Genomic DNA, 28,000 nt, shown 5'->3' with positions numbered 1-28,000 from the left:
ACATTGATTCACAACACAATTACTTTAATAACATGAGAATAACATGAACAGATTTAGCCGGGACAACGCGGGTGCTGGTCAATCGCCTCACAGAGAAATATTTTAAATACAACGCAGAATAATACAAATTAAAACACATTTCGGGTCTCAAACCTCCGTTAAATAAATCACATCAACCAACACAACCAACGATTCAATTTACAAACTCACCTTCTCCTTATACTTCGAACAACACTTTAAACGTTCAAACTCCAGTGTCAGCATTTTACTGATCACCGCTTCAAGAAATCTCACAGGAATAAAGTGAAACCTGCAGGGACCAGCAGTTTGATCAAAGTAACCGGGGCAATGAGCCCACGGCACAGAACGGTACTCCTGACTTTCGGCAACAATAAAAGTGGCTGGTTTATCAATCGCAGTGTTGATGAACTCAGTGCGAGAACCAGACTGCATCACAACAGCACAGTCAGAATATCCCAGTGGGGGCAGTCTATCCCAGTCGGAAGATGCAGTCTGGAGAGGGTCGGACATGCGGCAATGATACCTGTCACTGGTCCCCAATTCACACAGGGAGTGGGAACCACGGACCCATCCCTGACACCCCAGACTTCTCCACACAAAGCATCACCATCAAGAGGAAAATACAGCAAGTGCCAATATTGATACTGACTGGAAACATGAATAATTACTCAACGTAATTCAAAAGGAAATAATTGAAATAATATAAAATAAAATAATATAAAGGAAATGATAACACTGACAATTGGTGACCTTTTACTGTTCTGCACAGGCTCTCAGGTGAACAGTGAAAGCTGCTGTGACCTTAAAAACATTCCCACACACGGGGCACGTTTCACGGCAGGTGTGAGCTTTCTGCTGATTGAGATAAGAAAAGCTCTTCCCACAGACAGAACATGTGTACGGCCTCTCTCCGGTGTGGGTCCGCTGGTGTCGGTGGAGGCTCCCCGAGTGTGCAAAGCTCTTCCCACAGACAGAACATGTGTGCGGCCTCTCTCCGGTGTGGGTCCGCTGGTGTAGGTGGAGGTGCTCTGCCCGTGCAAAGCCCTTCCCACAGACAGAACATGTGTACGGCCTCTCTCCGGTGTGGGTCCGCTGGTGTAGGTGGAGGCTCCCTGAGTGTGCAAAGCTCTTCCCACAGACAGAACATGTGTATGGCCTCTCTCCGGTGTGGGTCCGCTGGTGTTGGTGGAGGTTCCCTGCCAGTGCAAAGCCCTTCCCACAGACAGAACATGTATACGGCCTCTCTCCGGTGTGGGTCCGCTGGTGTCGGTGGAGGTGCCCTGCCCATGCAAAGCCCTTCCCGCAGACAGAACATGTGTACGGCCTCTCTCCGGTGTGGGTCCGCTGGTGTCGGTGAAGGTTCCCTGCCCGCGTGAAACACTTCCCACATTCTGCACATTCATGCTGTCTCTCCGTTATTCGTCCTGGAATATCACTTGACTTCCCTATTGCCCTCCTTCCGTCAGATGGTGTGAGCGGACTCTGCTCACGTTTACTTTGTGGATCAGTGTCCACTCTGGGGGAAGAAGGTTGACCAGCTGGCGTTGGTCTGGTGGCTTCAGGATGCCTTCTTAAGTGCCTTGTAAGGTACTCCGCCGTGGTGAATGCTATAGTGCAGTGAGGGCAGGGATGACAGTCTCCTTGGGTCACGCCGTCTACCGCTAGAGAAGGAAACAGAAATGATCACTTTCAGCAAAAATCCACGCTCTGATTTGGAAGACAGATTAGTAAATGCGTCAGTGTTAATGGAGCTGCTCCGAGATGTTAATTGAAATAATTTACAGGCGTGACTAGTGATTGTGGGGAGGAGGGAGTTATCAATCACCAGATGATTCTGTTAAAGACTCGAGGGGGATGGATTCTGTCTTTGATATCCCCCAAGGAACAAGGTACATGTCAGTAAGTTTTTAAGAATTCTTCTAACCCAGTGTGATGACTGGCTTGTTAAAATGGGCAAGTGAAAAGCAAAGTGCAGATGTCAAATAACATCATGAGCTGGGAGTTGCTGAGGACGACAGCAGGGCAAAGGGGCTGACTGCATCTTTGTAAATGCTCAGTGATTCAGCGTGAGTTGCTCCAAGGATGTTTTGAATAAAATCAGTGCATCCACAAAGTTTTTGAGCTTCTGACACCTGCGACATCATTCAGCACAATTCTCTGCACTTCACTATTCTGCAAATTTCTCATCCTTACTACAACTGCTGCTTTGTTTTTGATCATAGTTCTGACGTGCCACTTTAAACACCCGTAATTATTTTACAGTAAATTAGTTAAAGTTTGATTGTGTTGAACAATCCCTGTTCCAGGCGAACACTGGCCCTATCCCTGACCTCTATCTCCGTCACATTGACAAGAGCATCGGTACTACCTCCTGCACCCATCCAGAACTCATGGACTTCATTAACTTCACCACCAATTTCCATCCTGCACTCAAATTCACTTGGACCATCTTTGACACCACCCTCGCCTTTCTTGATCTCAGTCTCCATCACAGGCTGACATCTATTACAAACCCACTGACAGTCCACAACTACCTTGTCTACACTTCTTCCCACCCTGCTTCCTGCAAAGACTCCAATGGCTGCCGTGTTGAACTGTATGAATATTTATAAACATCAAGAGAAAAATCATGACCATGGAATATAATTTTGCATTTAGTAATACCAAGCATGATGTAATGCAGAGTATGTTAAACAGTGCTGTAGTGCATGGAGTCAACTCCAAGAAAAGTGTTTTGAAGGATAAAAGTAACAGTCTATTATGTGAACTTATGAAGCATTTGTAACAAGGCAGATGAATTAAGACCATTGACATAGGTGCAGGAGTAAGCCATTCGGCTCTTCGAGCCAGCACCACCATTCAATGTGATCATGGCTAATCATCCACAATCAGTTCCGTGTTCCTGCCTTCTCCCCATATCCCTCGATTCCGCTAGCCCCAAGAGCTCTATCTAACTCTCTTTTGAATGCAGCCAGTGAATTGGCCTCCACTGCCTTTTGAGGCAGAGAATTCCACAAATTCACAACTCTCGGGGTGAAAATATTTTTCCTCATCTCGGTTCTAAATGGTCTACCCCTTATTCTTAAACTGTGGTCCCTGGTTTTGGACTCCCCCAACATCATAGAAACATCTGAAATAGGTGGAGGCCATTTGGCCCTTCGAGCCATTTGGCCCTTCACAGTGCTCATGGCTGATCATCCACAATCATTAACCTGTACCTGCCGTCTCCCCATATCTCTGGATTCCACTAGCTCCAAGAGCTCTACCGAACTCTTAAATTCATTCAGTGAATTGGCCTCCATTGCCTGCTGTGGCAGAGAATTCTACAAATTCACAACTCTCTGGGTGAAAAAGTTTCTTCTCACCTCAGTTTTAAATGGCCTCCCCTTTATTCTTAGAATGTGTCCCCTGGTTCTGGACTCCCCCAACATTGGGAACATTTTTCCTGCATCTGCCTTGTCCAGTCCCTTTATAATTTTATGTCTCTATAAGATCCCCTCTCATCATTCTAAACTCCAGTGAATATAACCATAGTCTTTCCAATCTTTCCTGATATGACAGTCCCTCCATCCCAGGGATTAACCTCGTGAACCTACACTGCACTGCCTAAATAGCAAGGACGTCCTACCTCAAATTAGGAGACAAAAACGGCACACAATACTCCAAATGTGGTCTCACCAGGGCCCTACACAGGGTCTTTACTCTTATACTCAAATCCTGTTGTTATGAAGGCCAACATGCCATAAGCTTTCTTCACAGCCTGCTGTACCTGCACGCTTACTTTCAGTGACTGGTGTACAAGGATACCAAGGTCTCGTTGCAATTCCCCTTTACCTAATCTGACACCATTGATATAATAATCTGCTTCCTTATTTTTGCCGCCAAAGTGGATAACCTCACAGTTATCTACATTATACTGCATCTGCCATGCATCTGCCCACTCACTCAACCTGTCCAATTCACCTAGCAACCTCCTAACATTATCCTCACAGTTCCCACTGCCACCCAGCTTTGTGTCATCCGCAAATGTGCTAGTGTTACTTCTACTTCCATCATCCAAATCACTTATATCGTAAATAGTTGCGGCCCCAGCACTGAGCCTTGCAGCACTCCTCTCCACTGCCTACCATTCTGAAAAGGACCCCTTTATTCCGACTCTTTGCTTCCTGTCTGCCAACCAATTCTCTATCCATGTCCATACCCTACCCCCAATGCCATGTGATTTAATTTTGCTCACCAACCTCCCGTGTGGTACCTAATCAAACAACGGCTTTCTGAAAGTCTAGAAACACTACATCCACTTGCTCTCCTTCATCCATTTTACTTGTCACATCCTCAAAAAATTCCAGATGATTAGTCAAGCAGGATTTCCCCTTCATAAATCCATGCTGACTTGGACCAATCCTTTTACCACTATCCAGATGTGCCGTTATTACCTATTTAATAATTGACTCCAGCATCTTCCCCACCACCGATGTCAGGTTAACTGGTCTATAATTCCCCGTTTCCTCTCTCGCTCCTTTCTTGAAATGTGGGATAACATAAGCTACCCTCCAATCCACAGGAACTGATCCTGAATATATTAAACATTGGAAAATAATCACTAATGCGTCCATGATTTCTAGAGCCACCTCCTTGAGTACCCTGGGATGCAGACGATCAGGCCCTGGGGATTTATCAGCCTTCAGTCCCATCTGTCTACCCAATCCTATTTCTCGCCTAATGCAAATTTATTTTAGTTCCTCTGACTCCCTTGATACTCTGTCCACTAGTGCATCTGGAAGATTGTTAGTGCCTTCATTAGTGAAGACAGGTCCAAAGTACCTGTTCAAATCTTCAGCCATTTCCTTGTTACCCATAATAATTTCACCCGTTTCTGCCTTCAAGGGACCCACATTTGCCTTTACTAATCTTTTTCTCTTAACATACCTAAAGAAGCTTTTACTATCCTTCTTTATATTCTTGGCCAGCTTCGCTTCCTACCTCATCTTTTCAGCCCGTATTGCCCTTTTTGCCATCTTCTGTTGTCCTTTGAAAGTTGCCCACTCCTCTGGCTTCCCGCTACTCTTTGCTATCTTATACATCTTTTCTTTTTGTTTTATTCCATCTCTAACTTCCCTTGTCAGCTACGGTTGCCTCCTACTCCCGTTAGAATCTATCTTCGCCTTTGGAATGAAATGATCCTGCATCTTCTGGATTATGCCCAGAAATTCCTGCCATTGCTGTTCCACCGTCATTCCTGCTAGGATCCCTTTCTATTTCACCTTGGCCAGCTCTTCTCTCATGCCTTCATAGTCCCCTTTGTTCAAAGGCAACACCGACACTTCTGATTTAACCTTCTCCCGCTCAAATTGCATATTAAAACTAATTATATTACAGTCACTACCTCCAAGCGGTTCCTTTACCTTGAGTTCCCTTATTAAATCTGGTTCAATGGACAACACGAAATCCAGAATTGCCTTCTCCCTGGTAGGCCCCAATACAAGCTGTTCAAAGAATCCATCTTGGAGGCAATCTACAAACTCCCTTTCTTGGGGTCCTGTATCATACTGATTTTCCCAGTCTGCCTGCATATTGAAATCTCTTTAACCACCCTAGCATTACCTTTGTTACATGCCAATATTAACTCCTGATGCAACTTGCACCCTATATCCAGGCTACTGTACCTTTATTACTTGCCAATTTTAACTCCTGATGCAACTTGCACCCTATAACTATGCAAAAAGAAAAGAGATTTAATAAAGTATACAATGTAGAAAAGTAAATGCATGGTTTGTATCTAAACTGCACTTTACCAAATGCAAGACAAGGTTGAGTTGGCCGGACTAATATAATTTTACATGAGTGCAACTGTGATGAACAGATTTGGCTCAGGTAATCATGTGGTGGAATAAGAGAGAAGGTTAATCAAAAATATCAAAGAAAGAGAGCATTTCACAAAAGGGAAATCAAATATTTGTGTTGTCAAATTCAATCTTCATATAGAAAGGAAAAAATGCTGAATTTGTGGGAAAATGAATTTTAAAGTGAAATGAGTCTGGAAACGTTCTATCCAAGATGAATGCTGGTAATCCCAGCAAGTCAGAGAAGAATTATGGAAATAAAAACAGTGTTAGCATCTCACATTGAAGTTCCAACAAAGGGTCTTCCTCCTCAAACATTAGTTGTGTTTCTCTTTCCACAGATGATGCTGGATATCTTGTGCAACATGACAGAATTAACTGGTAGCTTTGCAATAAAGAATCCTTTGGGACTCCTTGTTTAAATGACAGGAACGTACATTGATCTTATGAGTGATGAAGTGAAAACAGAACATAGAGAAATATATTAAGCCATTTACTGATATATTAAGGTCAGATTGCTTAGATTAGGAAATTAGATGGAAAGTTATGACAGTTGGCAAATAGACATCTTCAAAGACATCTTAGAGCAAGGCACCTGCAATGTTTCCAAGATTATTGCTGACAAGAAGGTAGATGGCAAAATAACTCACAAAATGACATAGATACCCACAAAATGACATAGCAGGAAAAGTTAAAAGACAAGAAGATAAAGAAAGATCAACAATTCATTGTTCTTCCCACAATGTATCACAACAGTTTGATTAATATTTTTGGTAACGTCAGTTGGTCATACTGCACATAGCCCTACATTAATAATACACAAAGCAATACTCTTACATTCACATCCTTTATGATGCCCACAGTTACATAGAAACATAGAAAATAGGTGCAGGAGTAGGCCATTCGGCCCTTCGAGCCTGCACCGCCATTCAATATGATCATGGCTGATCATTCAGCTCAGTAGCCTGTACCTGCCTTCTCTCCATACCCCCTGATTCCTTTAGCAAAAAGGGCCACTGTAAAATATGGAAGTTAGTTACATAATATGCAACATGTTATCTACGTACAGGTTTGTAGGTTAATTGACAGGGTAAATGTAAAAATTGTCCCTAGTGGGTGTAGGATAGTGTTAATGTACGGGGATCGCTGGGCGGCACGGACTTGGTGGGCCGAAAAGGCCTGTTTCCGGCTGTATATATATGATATGATATGTTCTATGAATTGAATTGAAATGACATGGTGGTAGTCAGATGGTCATTATATCATCTCCATCATTTACTGGAATGCACAGGAGTTACTCATTTTGAGTTTTACTTTTACAAACAGAATTACCTGTTGCTCTTTTGATTCTTTTCACCAACACTGTGCCTTCCTTCGTTTCCTCAGCGGCTCCTCCCAAATCTCTTTTGCCCTCCCCTGTAATGACCTGTAAAGAGACATTTTGGTGCAACCTGTGATTCATAAGGACACAAATAGATTGGCTCTACTTCTTCTCGATTATTTCTTCCATCGCATTATTAACTTGGATACTCAAATAAGCTACTAATAAAAGCAGTAACTGCCTTGTGTGCAATATTTCAGTGAACTCTCGTCTTTCATACTCTACTCTAAAAGGAAGTTTGATATTGTCAGCAAATATGGGAAAATGTGGGAACAATTGTTCCTCTTTCAACAATAAAAACTTATTTGCGAATGTTAGCACCTGACTCCAACAGCAGTGACGAAGATTTGTCTAAAAAGCAGTAATTTCTATCTTGTAGAAAATAAAATGCCAATGTAGAACCACTCTGTTAATTCTCACATGTCCTTTATCCTGGGAATAATTTCTGTTCTTACCTTTACAACGGGCTTTCTTTTCGTATTCTTGCCTTTTGCATTCTTAAAAGGATGCCTAAAGATTCTGACTCCTTAGGAAAAAAAGTGCCACATCAGTGCTGCTTTGGAAAAGCACAGACTGTATCGCAATAGTTTGGCAATTCTGGATATATCTAATGTTTTAGAGTTAAAAATGGAAGCAACATATCACAAAATTTAAAATTAGGAAAAGTAAATTTACATTTCATAAATAACACATTGGGAAAAACATTTCCAATTTAACGAGTATCCTACCACTCCAAAGATAAGAATAAAATCACCCTTGCACCAGATTCCATAGGCTAATGGCCAAATTGATAAGAATCAATTATAGTTGAAAAACTGCATTTAATATTTCAAACAGATTTAAATTACGTTTTGCATTTTTTGTCAGAAGTTCAGGTGTCGAATCCTCATCTGATTCGCTAGATTCGTAGACTTGGGTTTGACGCCTTCTCCTCCGATTTGTCATGAATTCTGGCTTTGGTACATCCAATCCTGTGAAAAATAAAAATGCTCATCATCTGTTATGGCCAACTTCAAGTATTTATCTTCACTGAACTTAACAGTGCAAATATCTGTGGAAATATCACTTTGCAATGTTATCATTATTTCCTCCAGAGTATTCATGCTACTTGCATGCTATCCAATCAAATCACATAATACATCACAAGTAGAAAAGGTAGAGTGAAGGGAAAGATGGCAGACTGCAAAATATATTTCTCAGTATTGTCATGCAACAGTTCCAGAGAAAATGAACTAGGTTGGAGAATCGGGACTGTATCTAGCTTATTGAAGGACCATTCAGTAGTCTGTTAACTGTGGGGAACAGTGGCTGTTGTTTCACTGAGATTGGTCCACAAAGAATTGTTGGTAATCTTACGCCCAAGAATCCTTTGAACTTTGGCACTATTGATGATGATTGGGGCATGTATTCTATCCTGAAGTCGAGAACTAGCTTTTCATCTTGTGACATTGAAGGGGATGTTGTTAATTTGACACTAAGTTACAAGGTACTCTTTCTCCTTCCTGTACTCTGTCTCCTCATTGTTCATGACCAGACAGCGGTGTCATCTGCAAACTTATAGATGCGTCATTAATGACACATTTGATTAAGCATCTACAAACTTGTGGAGCCTGTTGCAAGTAGTACCTGTCTCTGAGACATTAAGGAGAGCAGGAATTACTGTTGCACAGTGGACCAAACAGTTAGTCTCAGATTGGAGTCTGTATCTTCAATTACTCATTCCTTCACACAACAGAAATCACTGCCTGTGTTTTCCTCCAATGGGTTTTTCCAGACATATGGAAATATATTCCCATTTTCCAAGGCTCATTATGGAAATGTTTTGCAGGAGTGTGCTGTACTTGAGGGAGCAGTGACATGTTAAGAGAGGAACTTCAAGGATAAAACACAAAGTGTTGGAATAACTCAGTCTCTGGCATGCACAAGTGATGACACAGGTTTGTTTGATCCCGATCCCAATTTTTCCAAATTGTGTCAAGTTTATTGTTGTATGCATGTACGATGTAGATACAATGAAAGGCTACTTTGCAGAACCATAACAGGTTTAGAGACGGATATACATAAAACTAATTATGTAGAAATTCTGTAAGACTGCTGCGAGAAGACTGTACAACTCTACAAGACATCAGTCAAATTACGTTGTTATGAAAAGTCTATGGTTGTGCAATAGGAATCACGGTTGCATTAGGATTGCACATATGGTTTCAAGAATATAGTTGTCAGAAAGTAGCAGATCCTGATCCTGGTGGTGAGACTTCAGGCTTCAGTATCTCCTACCTGATTGTAGCAGCAAGATGAGAGAACAGCCCGGATGAATGGGAACCTTGATGACCGATGCCGCCTTCTTGAGCTGGGTTCTCATGTAGATGCTATTGATGGTGGGGAGGTGTGTGCCTGTGATGGACTGGGTCGAGTCCACCACACCATGCAGCCTCTTGCATTCATATCATATCATATCATATATATACAGCCGGAAACAGGCCTTTTCGGCCCACCAAGTCCGCGCCGCCCAGCGATCCCCGTACATTAACACTATCCTACACCCACTAGGGACAATTTTTACATTTACCCAGCCAATTAACCTACATACCTGTACGTCTTTGGAGTGTGGGAGGAAACCAAAGATCTCGGAGAAAACCCATACAGGTCACGGGGAGAACGTACAAACTCCTTACAGTGCAGCACCCGTAGTCAGGATCGAACCTGAGTCTCCAGCGCTGCATTCGCTGTAAAGCAGCAACTCTACCGATGCGCTACCATTTCTCTGCATTGGATTGCCTTAGCAGGCCACGATGCAACCAGTCAGGATACTTTCTACAGTACATCTGCACAAGTTTGTTAAGAGTTCAGCTAGAGGTTATTGTTGCAGCACCACTCAACCAATTTCCCTCTCTCTCACATCCAGTTGCAAAGGAAGGCACAGAGAACCAGGTATTGGACCTTACTGGTAATTTGGAGGGGATGATAGTGTTGAATGCCAAGCCGTAGTTGATGAATAGCTGTCTGGCATGTATTCTCGATGGTCTACAGCAGAGTGCAGAGCCAGTGAGATAGCATTACTGTTGACCAGCTTTGACAGTTCACAAAGTGAAGTGGATCCAAGTCATAGAACATAGAAAATAGATGCAGGAGGAGGCCATTTGGCCCTTCGAGCCAGCACCGCCATTCATTGTGATCATGGCTGATCATCTACAATCAGTAACCTGTGCCTGCCTTCTCCCCATATCCCTTGATTCCACTATCCCCTAGAGCTCTGTCTAACATTTGTGAGGCAAGAGTGGATTTGCACCCTAGCCAACCTCTAGGCACTTTATTACCGTGAATCTGAGTGCTACCAGATGGAAGTCAGTGAGGTAGATCACAGTGGCCTTCTTAAACATGGGAACGATAGATCCAATGTTGGATCAGGTGAGAACCTTGAGCACAGATGCAAGAGGTTGAGGATATTCCTGAATTCTCAAAGTAGTTACTCGACACAGGTTTTTCGTACTCAGCCATGAACACTGTCTGGACTGGATGCTTGATGTGAACTCACTTTCTTTAATGGAAATCTGCCAATGACTTCAGAGACCAAGATCACAAGGAAGAAGCCAACAGCAATTATGTTATCAAAGAACAGGAATGTTCAATATCCTCAGACATATTGTCAAAGTATACCTGTGGAGTGAAATGGTGAAAAGGAAGGATCTCACCAAGGACCTGGTCTCAGAAACCACAGATCTATTTAGTTTTCATGTGGGGAAAAAAAAATCATGTCAGCATGCATCATTAGAAAAGGGCAAAAAGGGAAAAAAAAGTGGACAAAATTTTGTACAAACCAACAGCAAGCATGGCTTCATAATTCCGCTTCACGTTCTTATAACGGAGCTTCTCCCAGTCACTTATTTCTTCAAACTCTTCCTTGGAAAAATAGCCAGCAATGTCTTTGAACTTGTCAGCATCCTGGAAAAACAAACATTGTATCTGATTCACTTTGGTGCATAATCTGTAATCATCAGATATTAATTCCAAAACAGATCTGAAAATATCATTTAAAAAATTTAATACAGGACAATTAGAGGATAAAGAATCACAACTTAAAATTAACGGGTAACTTCTTCAGGATAGAAATTAGATATTTCTTCACTCAGAAGCATCAGCCTCGGCCTCAATTCCAGTGCCGACCCAAGAAGAAATTTCCAAACAGCCCCGAAAGCCACAGCCTAAAAAAATTGGATTGGAGGAATTTCGAACCATAGTTGGTGAGGATCTTTCAAGTATGAAGGATGATTTTCAGGAAATGAAAGATGAATTAATATCGTTGAAAGGATTGAAGGGAGAAATATCAACTATCATCAGTGAGAAGTTACTATCAGTGAAGAAAGAAATGTGTGATAGTATGAACGAACACGGTCGCGCAGCGGTAGAGTTGCTGCTTTACAGCGAATGCAGCGCCGGAGACTCAGGCTCGATCCTGACTACGGGTGCTGCACTGTAAGGAGTTTGTACGTTCTCCCCGTGACCTGCGTGGGTTTTCTCCGAGATCTTCGGTTTCCTCCCACGCTCCAAAGACGTACAGGTATGTAGGTTAATTGGCTGGGTAAATGTAAAAATTGTCCCTAGTGGGTGTAGGATAGTGTTAATGTACGGGGATCGCTGGGCGGCACGGACTTGGAGGGCCGAAAAGGCCTGTTTCCGGCTGTATATATATGATATGATATGATATGGTGTAAGTAAACTCTAAACTACAAAAACTGGATTCCGACTTTACCAGTAAGTTGGAGCATATTACTACTACGGTACATCAACATGACGAGATTATACGCGAGTTGGAAGTTCTAGCTGAGACAAGCGCTGAAACAACAAAAAGGGTATTAACGGAGACTCAACGCCTATCTGATCTACTAGCGAAAGTAACCGAAAAATGCATTGACTTAGAGGGTCGCTCTAAACGTCAGAACCTAAGGATTGTCGGAGTTAAAGAAGGCCAAGAGAAAGATAAAAACCTTTGTGATTTCACTGCTGAACTCCTACGGGATGTTTTGAAACTGGACACAAAACCGTTGCTGGATCGAGCCCACAGAGCACTGAGAGCTCGGCCAGCTGCTGGTGCTCCCCCAAGGCATTTGATATTAAAGGTACACTACCCTCACGTCTTAGAAGATATTTTGTCGAGAATCGCTACCAACAGAAACTTATCATTCCAAGGCGATAATATCCGTATTTTTAGAGATTATCCTGCTGAGGTGGTTAAGAAAAGAGCACTTTTTAACGAGACAAGATCAATTTTGAGGAAGATCCCATCGCTCAGATTCGGAATGTTGTACCCGGCCAAACTGCGAGTCACCTACAAGCAGACAGAAACCTTTTATACTGATCACAATAAAGCATTCGTATTCGCCCGAGAGATTGAAAACTCGCTGAAGGGATGAATACCACTCCACGGCTGTAATCACTGGCAGAGAACTGATTGGACTATAAGGCGTTATAATTTAAATTTCCAAGACCAGTGAACAAGCTATATGACTATTAATCTTTACTAACTACTATTAATAAAAAATTATTATTAATCACTACCAATAAGAAGTACAAGTAACACTTGACTCATGTAAATTTTACTTTTAACATTTAACTAATACACCCTAGGGGGGAAAACTAGCCTATTTTGGATTAAATTCCTTTGGGCCTGTCCTGTTTATTTCCCCTTGCTTCTAAAAATATATATAATTTTAAACCGGAGCTAGTATCAATTTTGTCACAAGCTACGGAAGTCCTTGAATTTTTTGCCACCATTGGGTGGCTTTCACTAACTGCACTAATTGTAGTTTTAGATGTTTCTTTTCTTTTCCTGCACTCTTTTAACTCTCTACGTTCTTATCTTCTAATTTTTTTCACTATGTTATTATTAAGTATTTATATCATTTTGGGAGATACTTTCGGGTGATACTCCGAATACCACAAAAGACCACCCACCCTCCACTCAAGAAGAATGCTATGGTTTGTGTGACAAACCATTTACTTTATCATAGACCATTTAATCTTTAAGATGCAAGATACTACTACGAAATCTGGGGGTAAAGGTATTACATTTTGTAGCTGGAATGTCAAGGGCATTAATGAACCAATCAAAAGAGGTAAGGTACTTTCACATCTAAAATCAATTAATGCTGATATAATGTTTCTTCAGGAAACCCATCTCAAAAACATAGCACATAATAGACTGAAAGGCAAATGGATTGACAAATTATTTCATTCATCATTCTCCTTTAAATCAAGAGGGGTAGCCATTTTAATCCGTAAGGGTATACCATTCAAACATACCTCTACTATTGTTGATACTGAAGGTAGATATGTCATATTAGTGGGTGAACTGTATTCTACAAAACTGATATTGGTGAATATCTATGCACCAAACTTTGACAAACTGCTATTTTTAAAGAAAATATTGAATACTATTCCAGAATTTGGACAATACAATTTGTTAATTGGAGGAGATTTAAATTGTACATTAGATCCTTATTTGGATAGATTGTCAACTCAAAGGAAAATAAAATCCAAGTCATGTGAATTATTAAATTCATATATAAACAGTGCAAATATAAAAGACGTTTGGAGAACGTGCACAAAACATACTCAAGAATTGACTACTTCTTAGTGGACTCCAAACTCATTCCTTATACGTATAATTCAAAATATCATAACATTATTATATCCGATCATTCCCCTCTAACATTTAGGGTAAAACTACAAGGAGTAACGGAGAAACAGACTAATTGGAGATTCAACCCACAAATCTTAAACGAAACAGCATGTTACGACTATCTCAACTCGCAGATTAAAACCTTTTTTCAGACAAATGACCTCCCTGAAACATCTGCTTCCCTGCTCTGGGAAACATTCAAAGCGTTTGTGAGAGGGTGTATTATTGCCTTTCAGGCTTCCCAAAACAAGAAGAACCGAGCTGAACAACATGAGCTAGAAAGACAGATAAAACAGCTAGACACAATAAACATGATCGCTCCTTCTATTACAATACATAATAAAATTGCTGCTCTTAAATATAGGTTAAATCATATACTTTCAGCTCAAATCTTAAGGCTTTTTCAGCAAACTAAACAAATATATTTTGAATTTGGAGATAAGATACAGAAATTGCTAGCTCGTCAACTCCATAAACTAGAAGACAAATCCACAATTCATAAAATCGGATCAGATAACGGAGACTTGCTTAAATTACCCAAGGACATTAACGAGAGATTTTTACAATTTTATCAGACAATATACTCATCAAACATAATAGATAGCCCTGCGAATATGCAAAACTTTTTTTGCAGAAATGTAACCTCTCTGGTTTAAATGACAATGAGAGAAATTTACTGGGCACAGAAATAACTACGAATGACATTGAAGAGGTCATTAAGTCCTTGAAAAATGGGAAGACCCCTGGTCCTGATGGCTTAAATAATGAATTTTATAAAAAATTTAGTGACTTGATCTCCCCACGCTTACAAACCGTATACAGTTACGCCTTTAAACAACAGATATTACCACAAACTTTGACTGAATCAACAATAATACTTATCCCTAAAAGAGATAAGGATTCTGAAGATCCTGGTTCGTATAGAGCCATAGCTCTTTTAAATACTGATCAGAAGATATTAGCTGAAATTTTAGCCCATAGATTAAGTTTAGTTATTGATAAATTAACACACCCTGACCAATCAGGCTTTATATCTAAACGATATTCTTTCTATAACTTAAGACGCTTGTTCAATATAATATACTCAAACAGAATATTAAACGAAGACTTAGCAATCATTTCACTAGACGCTGAAAAAGCATTGGATCAAGCATTTGATCCAACTCGGTTAAAATTTTTGCTCATGGGTGAAACTTTTATATAAAACTCCAACAGCTAGAATACTGACAAATCAAATGATGTCACCAAAATTTCACTTATCCAGAGGTTGTAGACAAGGATGTCCACTATCTCCGCTTTTATTTGCCCTCGTTATAGAACCACTCGCCGAGAGTATCAGATCACACCCAGACATTCACGGCTATAACACTAAACATACAATTAACAAAATTTCCTTATATGTGGATGATGTACTATTATACATCACAAACCCTGAAATCAGCATTCCGAATTTACTAAATCTCATAACTCAATTTGGCTCATTCTCCGGATATAGAATTAATTGGTACAAAAGCGAAATCATGCCAATTACAGAACAAAATTCGGCTATACTTCAACAATTCCCTTTTAAAATTGCCTATGAAAAGTTCAAATACCTTGGAATCTACGTGACTAGGAAATATACTTCTATATTTAAATCAAATTTCCCTTCTTTAGTTACTAAATTACATAGAAATATCCAATTTTGGAAAACACTCCCTATTTCATTAGCTGGTCGAATTAATGCTATAAAGATGATCTTCCTCCCACAGCTACTATACTTATTTCAAGCAATCCCGATACACCTTCCAAAAAAATATTTCAAAAAAATGGATTCAATTATTACTAATTTTATTTGGGATTATAAGACCCATAGAATAAATAAAAGACATTTATGCAAGTCTAAAACTAATGGAGGATTCGCTTTACCAAACTTCCTATTTTATTATTGGGCGGTTAATATTAAAAATATAACCTTCTGGCTGGACGACATTGATCGGCAACCAGATTGGTTAAAGTTGGAGAAGGAGGATTGCTTACCATTTGACATTGGTGCGATCCTATTCGCCCCAATAAATTTGAATAAAAAACATATGGAGGAAACCCGATTATACCAAGTGTTATCCGTATTTGGAAACAATTAAAACTCACTTTAAAATTGAGTAATTTATCTTTCTTCCTACCCATCGCAAATAACCCTTCTTTCAAACCGTCTGTCTCAGATAGAGGATTCATTCAATGGAAAAGTTATGGAATTAAAATGCTGGGAGACCTCTATAATAAGGGAACTTTTCTATCTTTTCAGGAATTACAACAGAAGTATGGTTTACATGCTAAGATTTTTTTTAGATATTTACAACTCAGAGATTATGTAAAATCACATACGCAAGAATATAGATTTAGAGGCCCAGGAATTCTTGATGAATGCTTGAACTGTCACTACAATACAAATAAATTAATATCTTATATTTATAATACTCTTTTAGATACCGACATTCCGTCATCAGAATCATATAGACGAGCATGGGACGACGAATTGGCTCAACCCATACTGCAAGACATATGGGACGAAAGTTTACAACACATACATCAATGCTCGTTAAACACTAGACACTCATTAATACAACTTAAAATATTACGCAGTCTACATTATTCGAAAACAAAATTAAACAGGATCTTCCCAAGTATCTCCCCTATTTGTGATAAATGTCAATTTCAAGAAGCCAATTTAACTCACACTTTTGTGACTTGTACAAATATGCAAAATTTTTGGATCGATATTTTAAAAAACATTTCCAAAGTTATCGATAACCAACTGGATTTAGATCCAAAATTAATAATTTTAGGATTATCAGAACACATTACAAACTTTGCGCTAAGTCAGAGACGCTTTCTTGACTACAGTTTAATAACTGCGAAAAAATTAATACTTAAATTTTGGGAAAAAACAGTAACCCCCACAATTAAAATGTGGATTACGGAAATGACCGAGACCTTGCATTTGGAAAAAATAAGGTTTGCCTTAATTGACAAACCAGATCTATTTTTTAAAATATGGTCTCCAATTATTGAATTTTTAAAAAAGTAAATGGGTTTGACACAAAACTAAAATTTAAAACTAAAGTTAAAACTTGAGTTTAGGGTTGGATGTACAACTATACTCATCATCTCCCGGATCTATCCCCATAATCTTTATATTTGTAATTCTCTTTTTTCTTTGCTTTGTCTCTATTAGTTTATAGTCATTTTTTTCAATCTCTTTTCATCTTTATTTTTTCTTAAAAAATTAAAAAATTGAAGCTATGTAAGAATTCTATAACCAGTTTGTCGTTTATTATTATTTGTACATATGCTTTAAAAAAATTTAAAATAAATTTAAAAAAAGAATATAGTGAGTTTTTTTCTACGGTTGAAAGAAATCAGCTGTTAATTACATTCCAGGAAGATCAACACATTATTGATTCCAAGAAGTAATAAACCATATCACAGTAAGAGAGGAAACTGCATTTTTCGTGCAGGTCTGGCGTGATCTGCCTGAAAGGTCCAGACCCAAAATGTTGCCTGTCAAGATTCAAGATTGCAGCTTCCAGCCAACAGACATCAGTGTACATTTCTGGCAATGAAGACAGTGACAATCCTGGACTTCCCCCACACTGAAGTCAGGAGCAGCACACAGTGGCTGCTGCAAAACCACTATTGTAAAAAAATAAAAAATTGCCCGAGATAATAATCAGCAAGTCAGGCAGCATCTGTGGAGGTAGAAACGGAGTGAATATTTCAGGTTAATATTCTTTCCTCACAGCTGGGGAAAGTTGCCAGATGGAGACAGACAACTAGAAGGATGAGGGAGATGGTCTGAATGGCCTCCCAACCAGATCTCGTTGTACGTCCCCTTTTCCTAACTTGACACCATTCAGATAATACTCTGCCCTCCTATTCTTACCAACAACGTGGATAACCTCACACTTATCCACATTAAACTACATCTGCCATGCATCCGCCCACTCACACAACCTGTCCAAGTCATCCTGAAACCTCATAGCATCTTCCTCACAGTTCACAGTGAGACAGGAAAAATCAGGTTGGTTCTGGACCCCAAGAAAGGGAGTTTGCAGTGTGCCTTCGAGATGGATTCTTCGAGCAGTTTGTACTCCAGCCTACCAGAAAGATGACAATTCTGGATTCAGTGTTGTCCAACAAACCAGATTTAATAAGGGAACTTGAGGAACAGCTTGGAGGTAGTGACCATAATATTGAATAGTTTTAATCTGCAATTTGAGAGGGAGAAGGTTAAATCAGAAATGTCAGTGTTGCAGTTGAACAAAGGGGACTATGAAGGCATGATAGAGGAGCTGGCCAAGGTCGACTGGAAAAGGATCCTAGCAGGAATGTCGGTGGAACAGCAATGGCAGGAATTTCTGGGCATAATCCAGAAGATGCAGGATCATTTATTTCCAAAGAGGAAGAAAGATTCTAAGGGGAGTAAGCCAGAGGATTGGGGAACTTTCAAAGGACAACAGAAGGTAACAAAAAGGGCAATACGGGCTGAAAAGATGAAGTACGAGGGGAAGCTGGCCAGGAATATAAAGGACAGTAAAAGCTTCTTTCAGTATGTTAAGAGAAAGAGATTAGTTGGGACAAATGTGGGTCTGTTGAAGGCAGAAACGGGTGAAATTATTGTGGGTAACAAGGAAATGGTGGAAGAGTTGAACAGGTACTTCGGATCTGTCTTCACTAAGGAAGACACAAACAATCTCCCACATGTACTAGAAGACAGAGGATCTAGGGAGACAGAGGAACTGAAAGAAATTTGCATTAGGCGAGAAATAGTATTGCGTAGACTGATGGGACTGAAGGTTGATAAATCCCCAGGGCATGATGGTCTGCATCCCAGGGTATTCAAGGAGGTGGCTCGAGAAATCGTGGACGTATTGGTGATCATTTTCCAATGTTCAATAGATTCACGATCAGTTCCTGTGGATTGGAGGGTCGCTAATGTTATCCCACTTTTCAAGAAAGGAGCGGGAGAGAAAACGGGGAATTATAGACCAGTTAGCCTGACATCGGTGGTGGGGAAAATGCTTGAGTCAATTATTAAAGAGGCAATAACGGCACATTTGACAAAAACGGCAGTAAAAGGATAAGTCCAAGTCAGCATGGATTTATGAAGGGGAAATCTTGCTTGACTAATCTTCTGGAATTCTTTGATGTGACAAGTAAAATGGATGAAGGAGAGCCAGTGGATGTAGTGTATGTAGACTTTCAGAAGGCCTTTGATAAGGGCCCACATGGGAGGTTGGTGAGCAAAATTAGAGCACATGGTATTGGGGGTAGGGTACTGACATGGATGGAGAATTGGAAGGCAGACAGGAAGCAAAGAGTAGGAATAAACGGGTTCTTTTTGGAATGGCATGCAGTTGCGAGTGGAGTGCCGCAAGGCTCAGTGTTGGGGCCGCAACTATTCACCATATAAATTAATGGTTTGGATGATGGAATTATAAGTAACACTAGCAAGTTTACAGATGACACAAAGCATGAGGTTATCCACTTTGGTGGCAAAAACAAGGAGGCAGATTATTATCTCAATGGTGTCAGATTAGGTAAAGGGGAAGTGCAGCGAGACCTGGGTGTCTTTGTACACCAGGCACTGAAAGTAAGTGTGCAGGTACAGTAAGCGGTGAAGAAAGCCAATGGCATGTTGGTCTTCATAACGAGAAGATTTAAGTATAGGAGCAAAGAGGTCCTTCTGCAGTTGTATACGGCCCTGGTAAAACCACATCTGGATTATTGTGTGCAGTTTTGGTCTCCTAATTTGAGGAAGGACGTCCTTGCTATTGAGGCAGCGCAGCGTAGATTCACCAGGTTAATCCCTGGGATGGCGGGATTGTCATATGAGGAAAAATTGGACCTGTATTCACTGGAGTTTAGAAAGATGAGAGGGGATCTTATAGAGACGTATAAAATTATAAAAGGACTGTACAAGTTAGATACAGGAATAATGTTCCCAATGTTGGGGGTGTCCAGAACCAGGGACTACAATCTAAGAATAAAGGAGAGGCCATTTAAAACTGAGGTGAGAAGAAGCATTTTCACCCTGAGAGTTGTGAATTTGTGGAATTCTCCGATACAGAAGGCAGTGGAGGCCAATTCACTGGATGGATTTAAAAGAGTCAGATAGAGTTCTTGGGGCTAGTGGAATCAAGGGATATGGGGAGAAGGCAGGCACAGGTTACTGATTGTGGATGATCAGCCATGATCAGTGCATGGCGGTGCCTGCTCAAAGGGCCAAATGGCCTCCTCCTGCACCTATTTTCTATGTTTCTTTCCCCTCACTTGCCCACCTTTGTCCCACCCCACCTCTCTTTTCCAGCTTTATTCCCTTGTACTCCATCAGTCTGAAAAAAGTCCCACCCGAAACGTTGTTTGTTGATTCCCTGCACAGATGCTGCCTGACCCACTGAGTTCCTCTCACACTTTGCTTTTACTCCAAGATTCCAGCATCTGCAGTCTCTTGTGTCTCCTTTCTTAAATAACCCAGTTATTGCTTATTATTATAGACAATAGACAATAGGTGCAGGAGTAGGCCATTCAGCCCTTCGAGCCAGCACCGCCATTCAATGCGATCATGGCTGATCACTCTCAATCAGTACCCCGTTCCTGCCTTCTCCCCATACCCCCTCACTCCGCTATCCTTAAGAGCTCTATCCAGCTCTCTCTTGAAAGCATCCAACGAACTGGCCTCCACTGCCCTCTGAGGCAGAGAATTCCACACCTTCACCACTCTCTGACTGAAAAAGTTCTTCCTCATCTCCGTTCTAAATGGCCTACCCCTTATTCTCAAACTGTGGCCCCTTGTTCTGGACTCCCCCAACATTGGGAACATGTTATCTGCCTCTAATGTGTCCAATCCCCTAATTATCTTATATGTTTCAATAAGATCCCCCCTCATCCTTATGATAAGCATTAGTCTTTCCCTTACCTCATCCAGTTCGATTTAGATTCATCCTGTGCATCAATGTATTCAGTGTCATTGTTTGCCTTACTGATCTATAAAAGAGATATTTGGTTTAAAAAAAACCCACATTGATAAAGAAAACAAACGTGAAGCTTACAGTTCCCAGTTCCCTTCAACTAACAACCATTTCACCTATTTTACTTGATTACACTTTTATATCAGAGCACTCGAAAATTCCTGCGAATTAAATCACATGGCAAAGAAACTCCAAGAATATAATAAACATTTTGCAATTTCAAGGAGCTTTGTCGGGTTGTAATAGGTTTTTAAATTTTGGTAATATCACTGTGCTAATGATTTCTGATTAGTCAGAAACGTTCAATGTATTCTCAAACAAGGAGGTCGGACATCAGGGTGAAAGAGGGGCAGCAGAACAGGAAGGAGATGGGGCATTGAGTCAGCTCAGAGATTGGGTGAGGGAGAGGGATGCCAGTCTGAGCAGTGAAGTGGGAATCACTGGAACAGAAGAGAAAGACAAAGAGCACAGACCCTTCCGTCTATATTCACATTGACAACCAAATTAAAATGGAAACATGTAATTAAGAATCTAAGTTACAGAAATTATTTTCAGTTAGCTTCAAACTGTTTCTTTATTGGTAAGAAACTTGATGACTTTGATTAGAATATAAAATAAATCAGCTACAAAAAAATTGTAATAAAAACAGAGAGTTCAGGAGATACCCAGCAAGGCAGGCAGCATTCGTGGAGGATAAAACACAGCTCACATTTCAGGATGATGATCTTTCTTCAACAAATATTATCAAACCTGCTGAGCATTTTCCATGATGAACTATTGGAACCACTTACCGCCCATGAGTAACCACTGATAGCAGCTTCTTCTTCATTTGAAACTTCTCCTTCATAGTTCCAAAATAAATGCCCCTGGGAATAACCTTCCCTTCATTCCAGACGCCAAGATCGGCTTTACGAATTTTGGACGTGGCAATGCTGAGGCCCTCTGGTAGAGTTAAATGAGCTGTATCGGGGCGATTGCAATCAATGACAGTGTCCTTCATTAATATTGGTTGGCCATGCACTGGGCATTCTTCAATAAAAAATGTCTCACAGGCTTCACAAACTATAACGGAAAATATAAAATTAAGAACTGATCAGGGTGTTGGCGTTATTGAAAATGGCTGCACTTGGTACTGAAAATGCTTGTTGATCCACAAAAGATGTTACCTTATTAAAAGTATTTCAGAATATAATACGACCATGATGTAGATGTTGTGCAGAAGATCTTGGAAAAATTACTCTTTCCAAAATTACTCTTCTGAGGAAGCATTGAAAATGTGAGAGATTAATAGTGGCCGATTTGTTCTTCCCTTTGTGATGTTTGTCCCCCATGAATATCTTCGGGGTAAGATGCCGCTATTAAATTCAAAATGGCTGCCGTGTTGAACTGAATGGATATTTATAAACATCAAGAGAAAAATCATGACCATGGAATATAATTTTGCATTTAGTAATAACAAGCATGATGTAATGCAGAGTATGTTTAACGGTAACAGTGCTGTAGTGCATGGAGTCAACTCCAAGAAAAGTGTTTTGAAGGATAAAAGTAAGTCTATTATGTGAACTTATGAAGCATTTGTAACAAGGCAGATGAATTAAGACCATTGACATAGGTGCAGGAGTAAGCCATTCGGCCCTTCGAGCCAGCACCACCATTCAATGTGATCATGGCTAATCATCCACAATCAGTTCCCTGTTCCTGCCTTCTCCCCATATCCCTCGATTCCACTAGCCACAAGAGTTCTATCTAACTCTCTTTTGAATGCAGCCAGTGAATTGGCCTCCACTGCCTTCTGAGGCAGAGAATTCTACAAATTCACAACTCTCTGGGTGAAAAAGTTTCTTCTCACCTCAGTTTTAAATGGCCTCCCCTTTATTCTTAGAATGTGTCCCCTGGTTCTGGACTGCCCCAACATTGGGAACATTTTTCCTGCATCTGCCTTGTCCAGTCCCTTTATAATTTTATGTCTCTATAAGATCCCCTCTCATCATTTTAAACTCCAGTGAATATAACCATAGTCTTTCCAATCTTTCCTCATGACAGTCCCTCCATCCCAGGGATTAACCTCGTGAACCTACACTGCACTGCCTAAATAGCAAGGACGTCCTACCTCAAATTAGGAGACAAAAACGGCACACAATACTCCAAATGTGGTCTCACCAGGGCCCTATACAACTGCATAAAGACCTCTTTACTCTTATACTCAAATCCTGTTGTTATGAAGGCCACAGCCTGCTGTACCTGCACGCTTACTTTCAGTGACTGGTGTACAAGGATACCAAGGTCTCGTTGCAATTCCCCTTTACCTAATCTGACACCATTGATATAATAATCTGCTTCCTTATTTTTGCCGCCAAAGTGGATAACCTCACAGTTATCTACATTATACTGCATCTGCCATGCATCTGCCCACTCACTCAACCTGTCCAATTCACCTAGCAACCTCCTAACATTATCCTCACAGTTCCCACTGCCACCCAGCTTTGTGTCATCCGCAAACGTGCTAGTGTTACTTCTACTTCCATCATCCAAATCACTTATATTGTAAATAGTTGTGGCCCCAGCACTGAGCCTTACGGCACTCCACTCTCCACTGCCTGCCATTCTGAAAAGGACCCGTTTATTCCTACTCTTTGCTTCCTGTCTGCCAACCAATTCTCTATCCATGTCCATACCCTACCCCCAATGCCATGTGATTTAATTTTGCTCACCAACCTCCCGTGTGGTACCTAATCAAACAACGGCTTTCTGAAAGTCTAGAAACACTACATCCACTTGCTCTCCTTCATCCATTTTACTTGTCACATCCTCAAAAAATTCCAGATGATTAGTCAAGCAGGATTTCCCCTTCATAAATCCATGCTGACTTGGACCAATCCTTTTACCACTATCCAGATGTGCCGTTATTACCTATTTAATAATTGACTCCAGCATCTTCCCCACCACCGATGTCAGGTTAACTGGTCTATAATTCCCCGTTTCCTCTCTCGCTCCTTTCTTGAAAAGTGGGATAACATTACCTACCCTCCAATCCACAGGAACTGATCCTGAATATATTGAACATTGGAAAATAATCACTAATGCGTCCATGATATCTAGAGCCACCTCCTTGAGTACCCTGGGATGCAGACCATTAGGCCCTGGGGATTTATCAGCCTTCAGTCCCATCAGTCCACCCAATCCTATTTCTCGCCTAATGCAAATTTCTTTTAGTTCCTCTGACTCCCTTTATACTCTGTCCACTAGTGCATCTGGAAGATTGTTAGTGCCTTCATTAGTGAAGACAGGTCCAAAGTACCTGTTCAAATCTTCAGCCATTTCCTTGTTACCCATAATAATTTCACCCGTTTCTGCCTTCAAGGGACCCACATTTGCCTTTACTAATCTTTTTCTCTTAACATACCTAAAGAAGCTTTTACTATCCTTCTTTATATTCTTGGCCAGCTTCGCTTCCTACCTCATCTTTTCAGCCCGTATTGCCCTTTTTGCCATCTTCTGTTGTCCTTTGAAAGTTGCCCACTCCTCTGGCTTCCCGCTACTCTTTGCTATCTTATACATCTTTTCTTTTTGTTTTATTCCATCTCTAACTTCCCTTGTCAGCTACGGTTGCCTCCTACACCCGTTAGAATCTATCTTCGCCTTTGGAATGAAATGATCCTGCATCTTCTGGATTATGCTCAGAAATTCCTGCCATTGCTGTTCCACCGTCATTCCTGCTAGGATCCCTTTCTATTTCACCTTGGCCAGCTCTTCTCTCATGCCTTCATAGTCCCCTTTGTTCAACTGCAACACCGACACTTCTGATTTAACCTTCTCCCGCTCAAATTGCATATTAAAACTAATTATACTACAGTCACTACCTCCAAGCGGTTCCTTTACCTTGAGTTCCCTTATTAAATCTGGTTCAATGGACAACACAAAATCCAGAATTGCCTTCTCCCTGGTAGGCTCCAATACAAGCTGTTCAAAGAATCCATCTTGGAGGCAATCTACAAACTCCCTTTCTTGGGGTCCTGTATCATACTGATTTTCCCAGTCTGCCTGCATATTGAAATATCTTTAACCACCCTAGCATTACCTTTGTTACATGCCAATATTAACTCTTGATGCACCTTGCACCCTATATCCAGGCTACTGTACCTTTATTACTTGCCAATTTTAACTCCTGATGCAACTTGCACCCTATAACTATGCAAAAAGAAAAGAGATTTAATAAAGTATACAATGTAGAAAAGTAAATGCATGGTTTGTATCTAAACTGCACTTTACCAAATGCAAGACAAGGTTGAGTTGGCCGGACTAATATAATTTTACATGAGTGCAACTGTGATGAACAGATTTGGCTCAGGGAATCATGTGGTGGAATAAGAGAGAAGGTTAATCAAAAATGTCAAAGAAAGAGAGCATTTTTAAAAAGGGAAATCAAATATTTGTATTGTCAAATTCAATCTTCATATAGAAAGGAAAAAAATGCTGAATTTGTGGGAAAATGAATTTGAAACTGAAATGAGTCTGGAAACGTTCTATCCAAGATGAATGCTGGTAATCCCAGCAAGTCAGAGAAGAATTATGGAAATAAAAACAGTGTTAGCATCTCACATTGAAGTTCCAACAAAGGGTCTTCCTCCTCAAACATTAGTTGTGTTTCTCTTTCCACAGATGATGCTGGATATCTTGTGCAACATGACAGAATTAACTGGTAGCTTTGCAATAAAGAATCCTTTGGGACTCCTTGTTTAAATGACAGGAACGTACATTGATCTTATGAGTGATGAAGTGAAAACAGAACATAGAGAAATATATTAAGCCATTTACTGATATATTAAGGTCAGATTGCTTAGATTAGGAAATTAAATGGAAAGTTATGACAGTTGGCAAATAGACATCTTCAAAGACATCTTAGAGCAAGGCACCTGCAATGTTTCCAAGATTATTGCTGACAAGAAGGTAGATGGCAAAATAACTCACAAAATGACATAGATACCCACAAAATGACATAGCAGGAAAAGTTAAAAGACAAGAAGATAAAGAAAGATTAACAATTCATTGTTCTTCCCACAATGTATCACAACAGTTTGATTAATATTTTTGGTAACGTCAGTTGGTCATACTGCACATAGCCCTACATTAATAATACACAAAGCAATACTCTTACATTCACATCCTTTATGATGCCCACAGTTACCAGGAAAGTGCCTACATAAATTGGACATGAACCACACTTTCTTTAAACAGTCACGGTCAGTTTACCGGGGAATCAATGTCAGATTCCAATGTCTGACAAAATTCCAGAAGTTAACATCAAATGTTACGGAAAGTACCAGTGATTAATGTTAAAAGAAAAAAATTCTTCATGAGTGAACACAATTTTGTGCTCTTGAACCAAAGCCCGCATTGTTCCACCATTGCACTGGCTACCAATACACCATGCAATCACTTCAATGCTCCTAATGAAATATGGTTGCTTTGAAGAAATAAATTGGTTCCTTTGGACATACACAGGTAATCGTCATTACGGAGCTCCTGTTCTTTTGTATAGATGATCCTCTCTTTATTTCGTAAATTATAAATTATTTTGTCTGTCTGTTTGGTCGTTTCCTCGCTTGTAGATCCCAAAACTGAAAAAAGAAAGCCAAAAATAACCTAATTACATTGTTTCAAGTCAGGTAAGTGGTTGAACTGTAAAATATGGAAGTTAGTTACATAATATGCAACATGTTCTATGAATTGACATGGTGGTAGTCAGATGGTCATTATATCATCTCCATCATTTACTGGAATGCACAGGAGTTACTCATTTTGAGTTTTACTTTTACAAACAGAATTACCTGTTGCTCTTTTGATTCTTTTCACCAACACTGTGCCTTCCTTCGTTTCCTCAGCGGCTCCTCCCAAATCTCTTTTGCCCTCCCCTGTAATGACCTGTAAAGAGACATTTTGGTGCAACCTGTGATTCATAAGGACACAAATAGATTGGCTCTACTTCTTCTCGATTATTTCTTCCATCGCATTATTAACTTGGAAACTCAAATAAGCTACTAATAAAAGCAGTAACTGCCTTGTGTGCAATATTTCAGTGAACTCTCGTCTTTCATACTCTACTCTAAAAGGAAGTTTGATATTGTCAGCAAATATGGGAAAATGTGGGAACAATTGTTCCTCTTTCAACAATAAAAACTTATTTGCGAATGTTAGCACCTGACTCCAACAGCAGTGACGAAGATTTGTCTAAAAAGCAGTCATTTCTATCTTGTAGAAAATAAAATGCCAATGTAGAGCCACTCTGTTAATTCTCACATGTCCTTTATCCTGGGAATAATTTCTGTTCTTACCTTTACGACGGGCTTTCTTTTCGTATTCTTGCCTTTTGCATTCTTAAAAGGATGCCTAAAGATTCTGACTCCTTAGGAAAAAAAGTGCCACATCAGTGCTGCTTTGGAAAAGCACAGACTGTATCTCAATAGTTTGGCAATTCTGGATATATCTAATGTTTTAGAGTTAAAAATGGAAGCAACATATCACAAAATTAAAAATTAGGAAAAGTAAATTTACATTTCATAAATAACACATTGGGAAAAACATTTCCAATTTAACAAGTATCCTACCACTCCAAAGATAAGAATAAAATCACCCTTGCACCAGATTCCATAGGCTAATAGCCAAATTGATTAGAATCAATTATAGTTGAAAAACTGCATTTAATATTTCAAACAGATTTAAATTACGTTTTGCATTTTTTGTCAGAAGTTTAGGTGTCGAATCCTCATCTGATTCGCTAGATTCGTAGACTTGCGTTTGACGCCTTCTCCTCCGATTTGTCATGAATTCTGGCTTTGGTACATCCAATCCTGTGAAAAATAAAAATGCTCATCATCTGTTATGGCCAACTTCAAGTATTTATCTTCACTGAACTTAACAGTGCAAAGTGATATAATGATAACATTGCAAAGTGATATTTCGACAGATATTTATCTGTCGAAATATCACTTTGCAATGTTATCATTATTTCCTCCAGAGTATTCATGCTATTATTCAATTGTCACGTCTATTTGACAAAGACAGCAAA

The 28,000-nt window shown here is 40.1% G+C and overlaps 2 protein-coding genes across 2 annotated transcripts in view; both read right to left on the bottom strand.

Annotated features, from left to right (window-relative positions):
• Nucleotides 1–28,000, bottom strand: part of LOC144612204 (myelin-associated glycoprotein-like) — a 760,913-nt gene that overhangs the window by 383,254 nt on the left and 349,659 nt on the right.
• On the bottom strand, nt 4–27,958 carry LOC144612108 (histone-lysine N-methyltransferase PRDM9-like). Its single transcript, XM_078431666.1, has 8 exons — nt 27,922–27,958; nt 27,660–27,782; nt 26,433–26,552; nt 21,726–21,996; nt 10,191–10,269; nt 8,847–8,877; nt 8,094–8,216; nt 4–1,682 (listed from the first exon to the last, which is right to left on the bottom strand). Exons 1-8 carry the CDS (start codon nt 27,956–27,958, stop codon nt 775–777), a joined length of 1,692 nt encoding a protein of 563 aa, XP_078287792.1. The 3' UTR covers nt 4–774.

This window comes from Rhinoraja longicauda, chromosome 43, assembly GCF_053455715.1.
Source record: "Rhinoraja longicauda isolate Sanriku21f chromosome 43, sRhiLon1.1, whole genome shotgun sequence".
Classification (NCBI taxonomy): Eukaryota; Metazoa; Chordata; class Chondrichthyes; order Rajiformes; family Arhynchobatidae; genus Rhinoraja; species Rhinoraja longicauda.
This window is presented reverse-complemented; position numbering and strand designations above follow the sequence as displayed.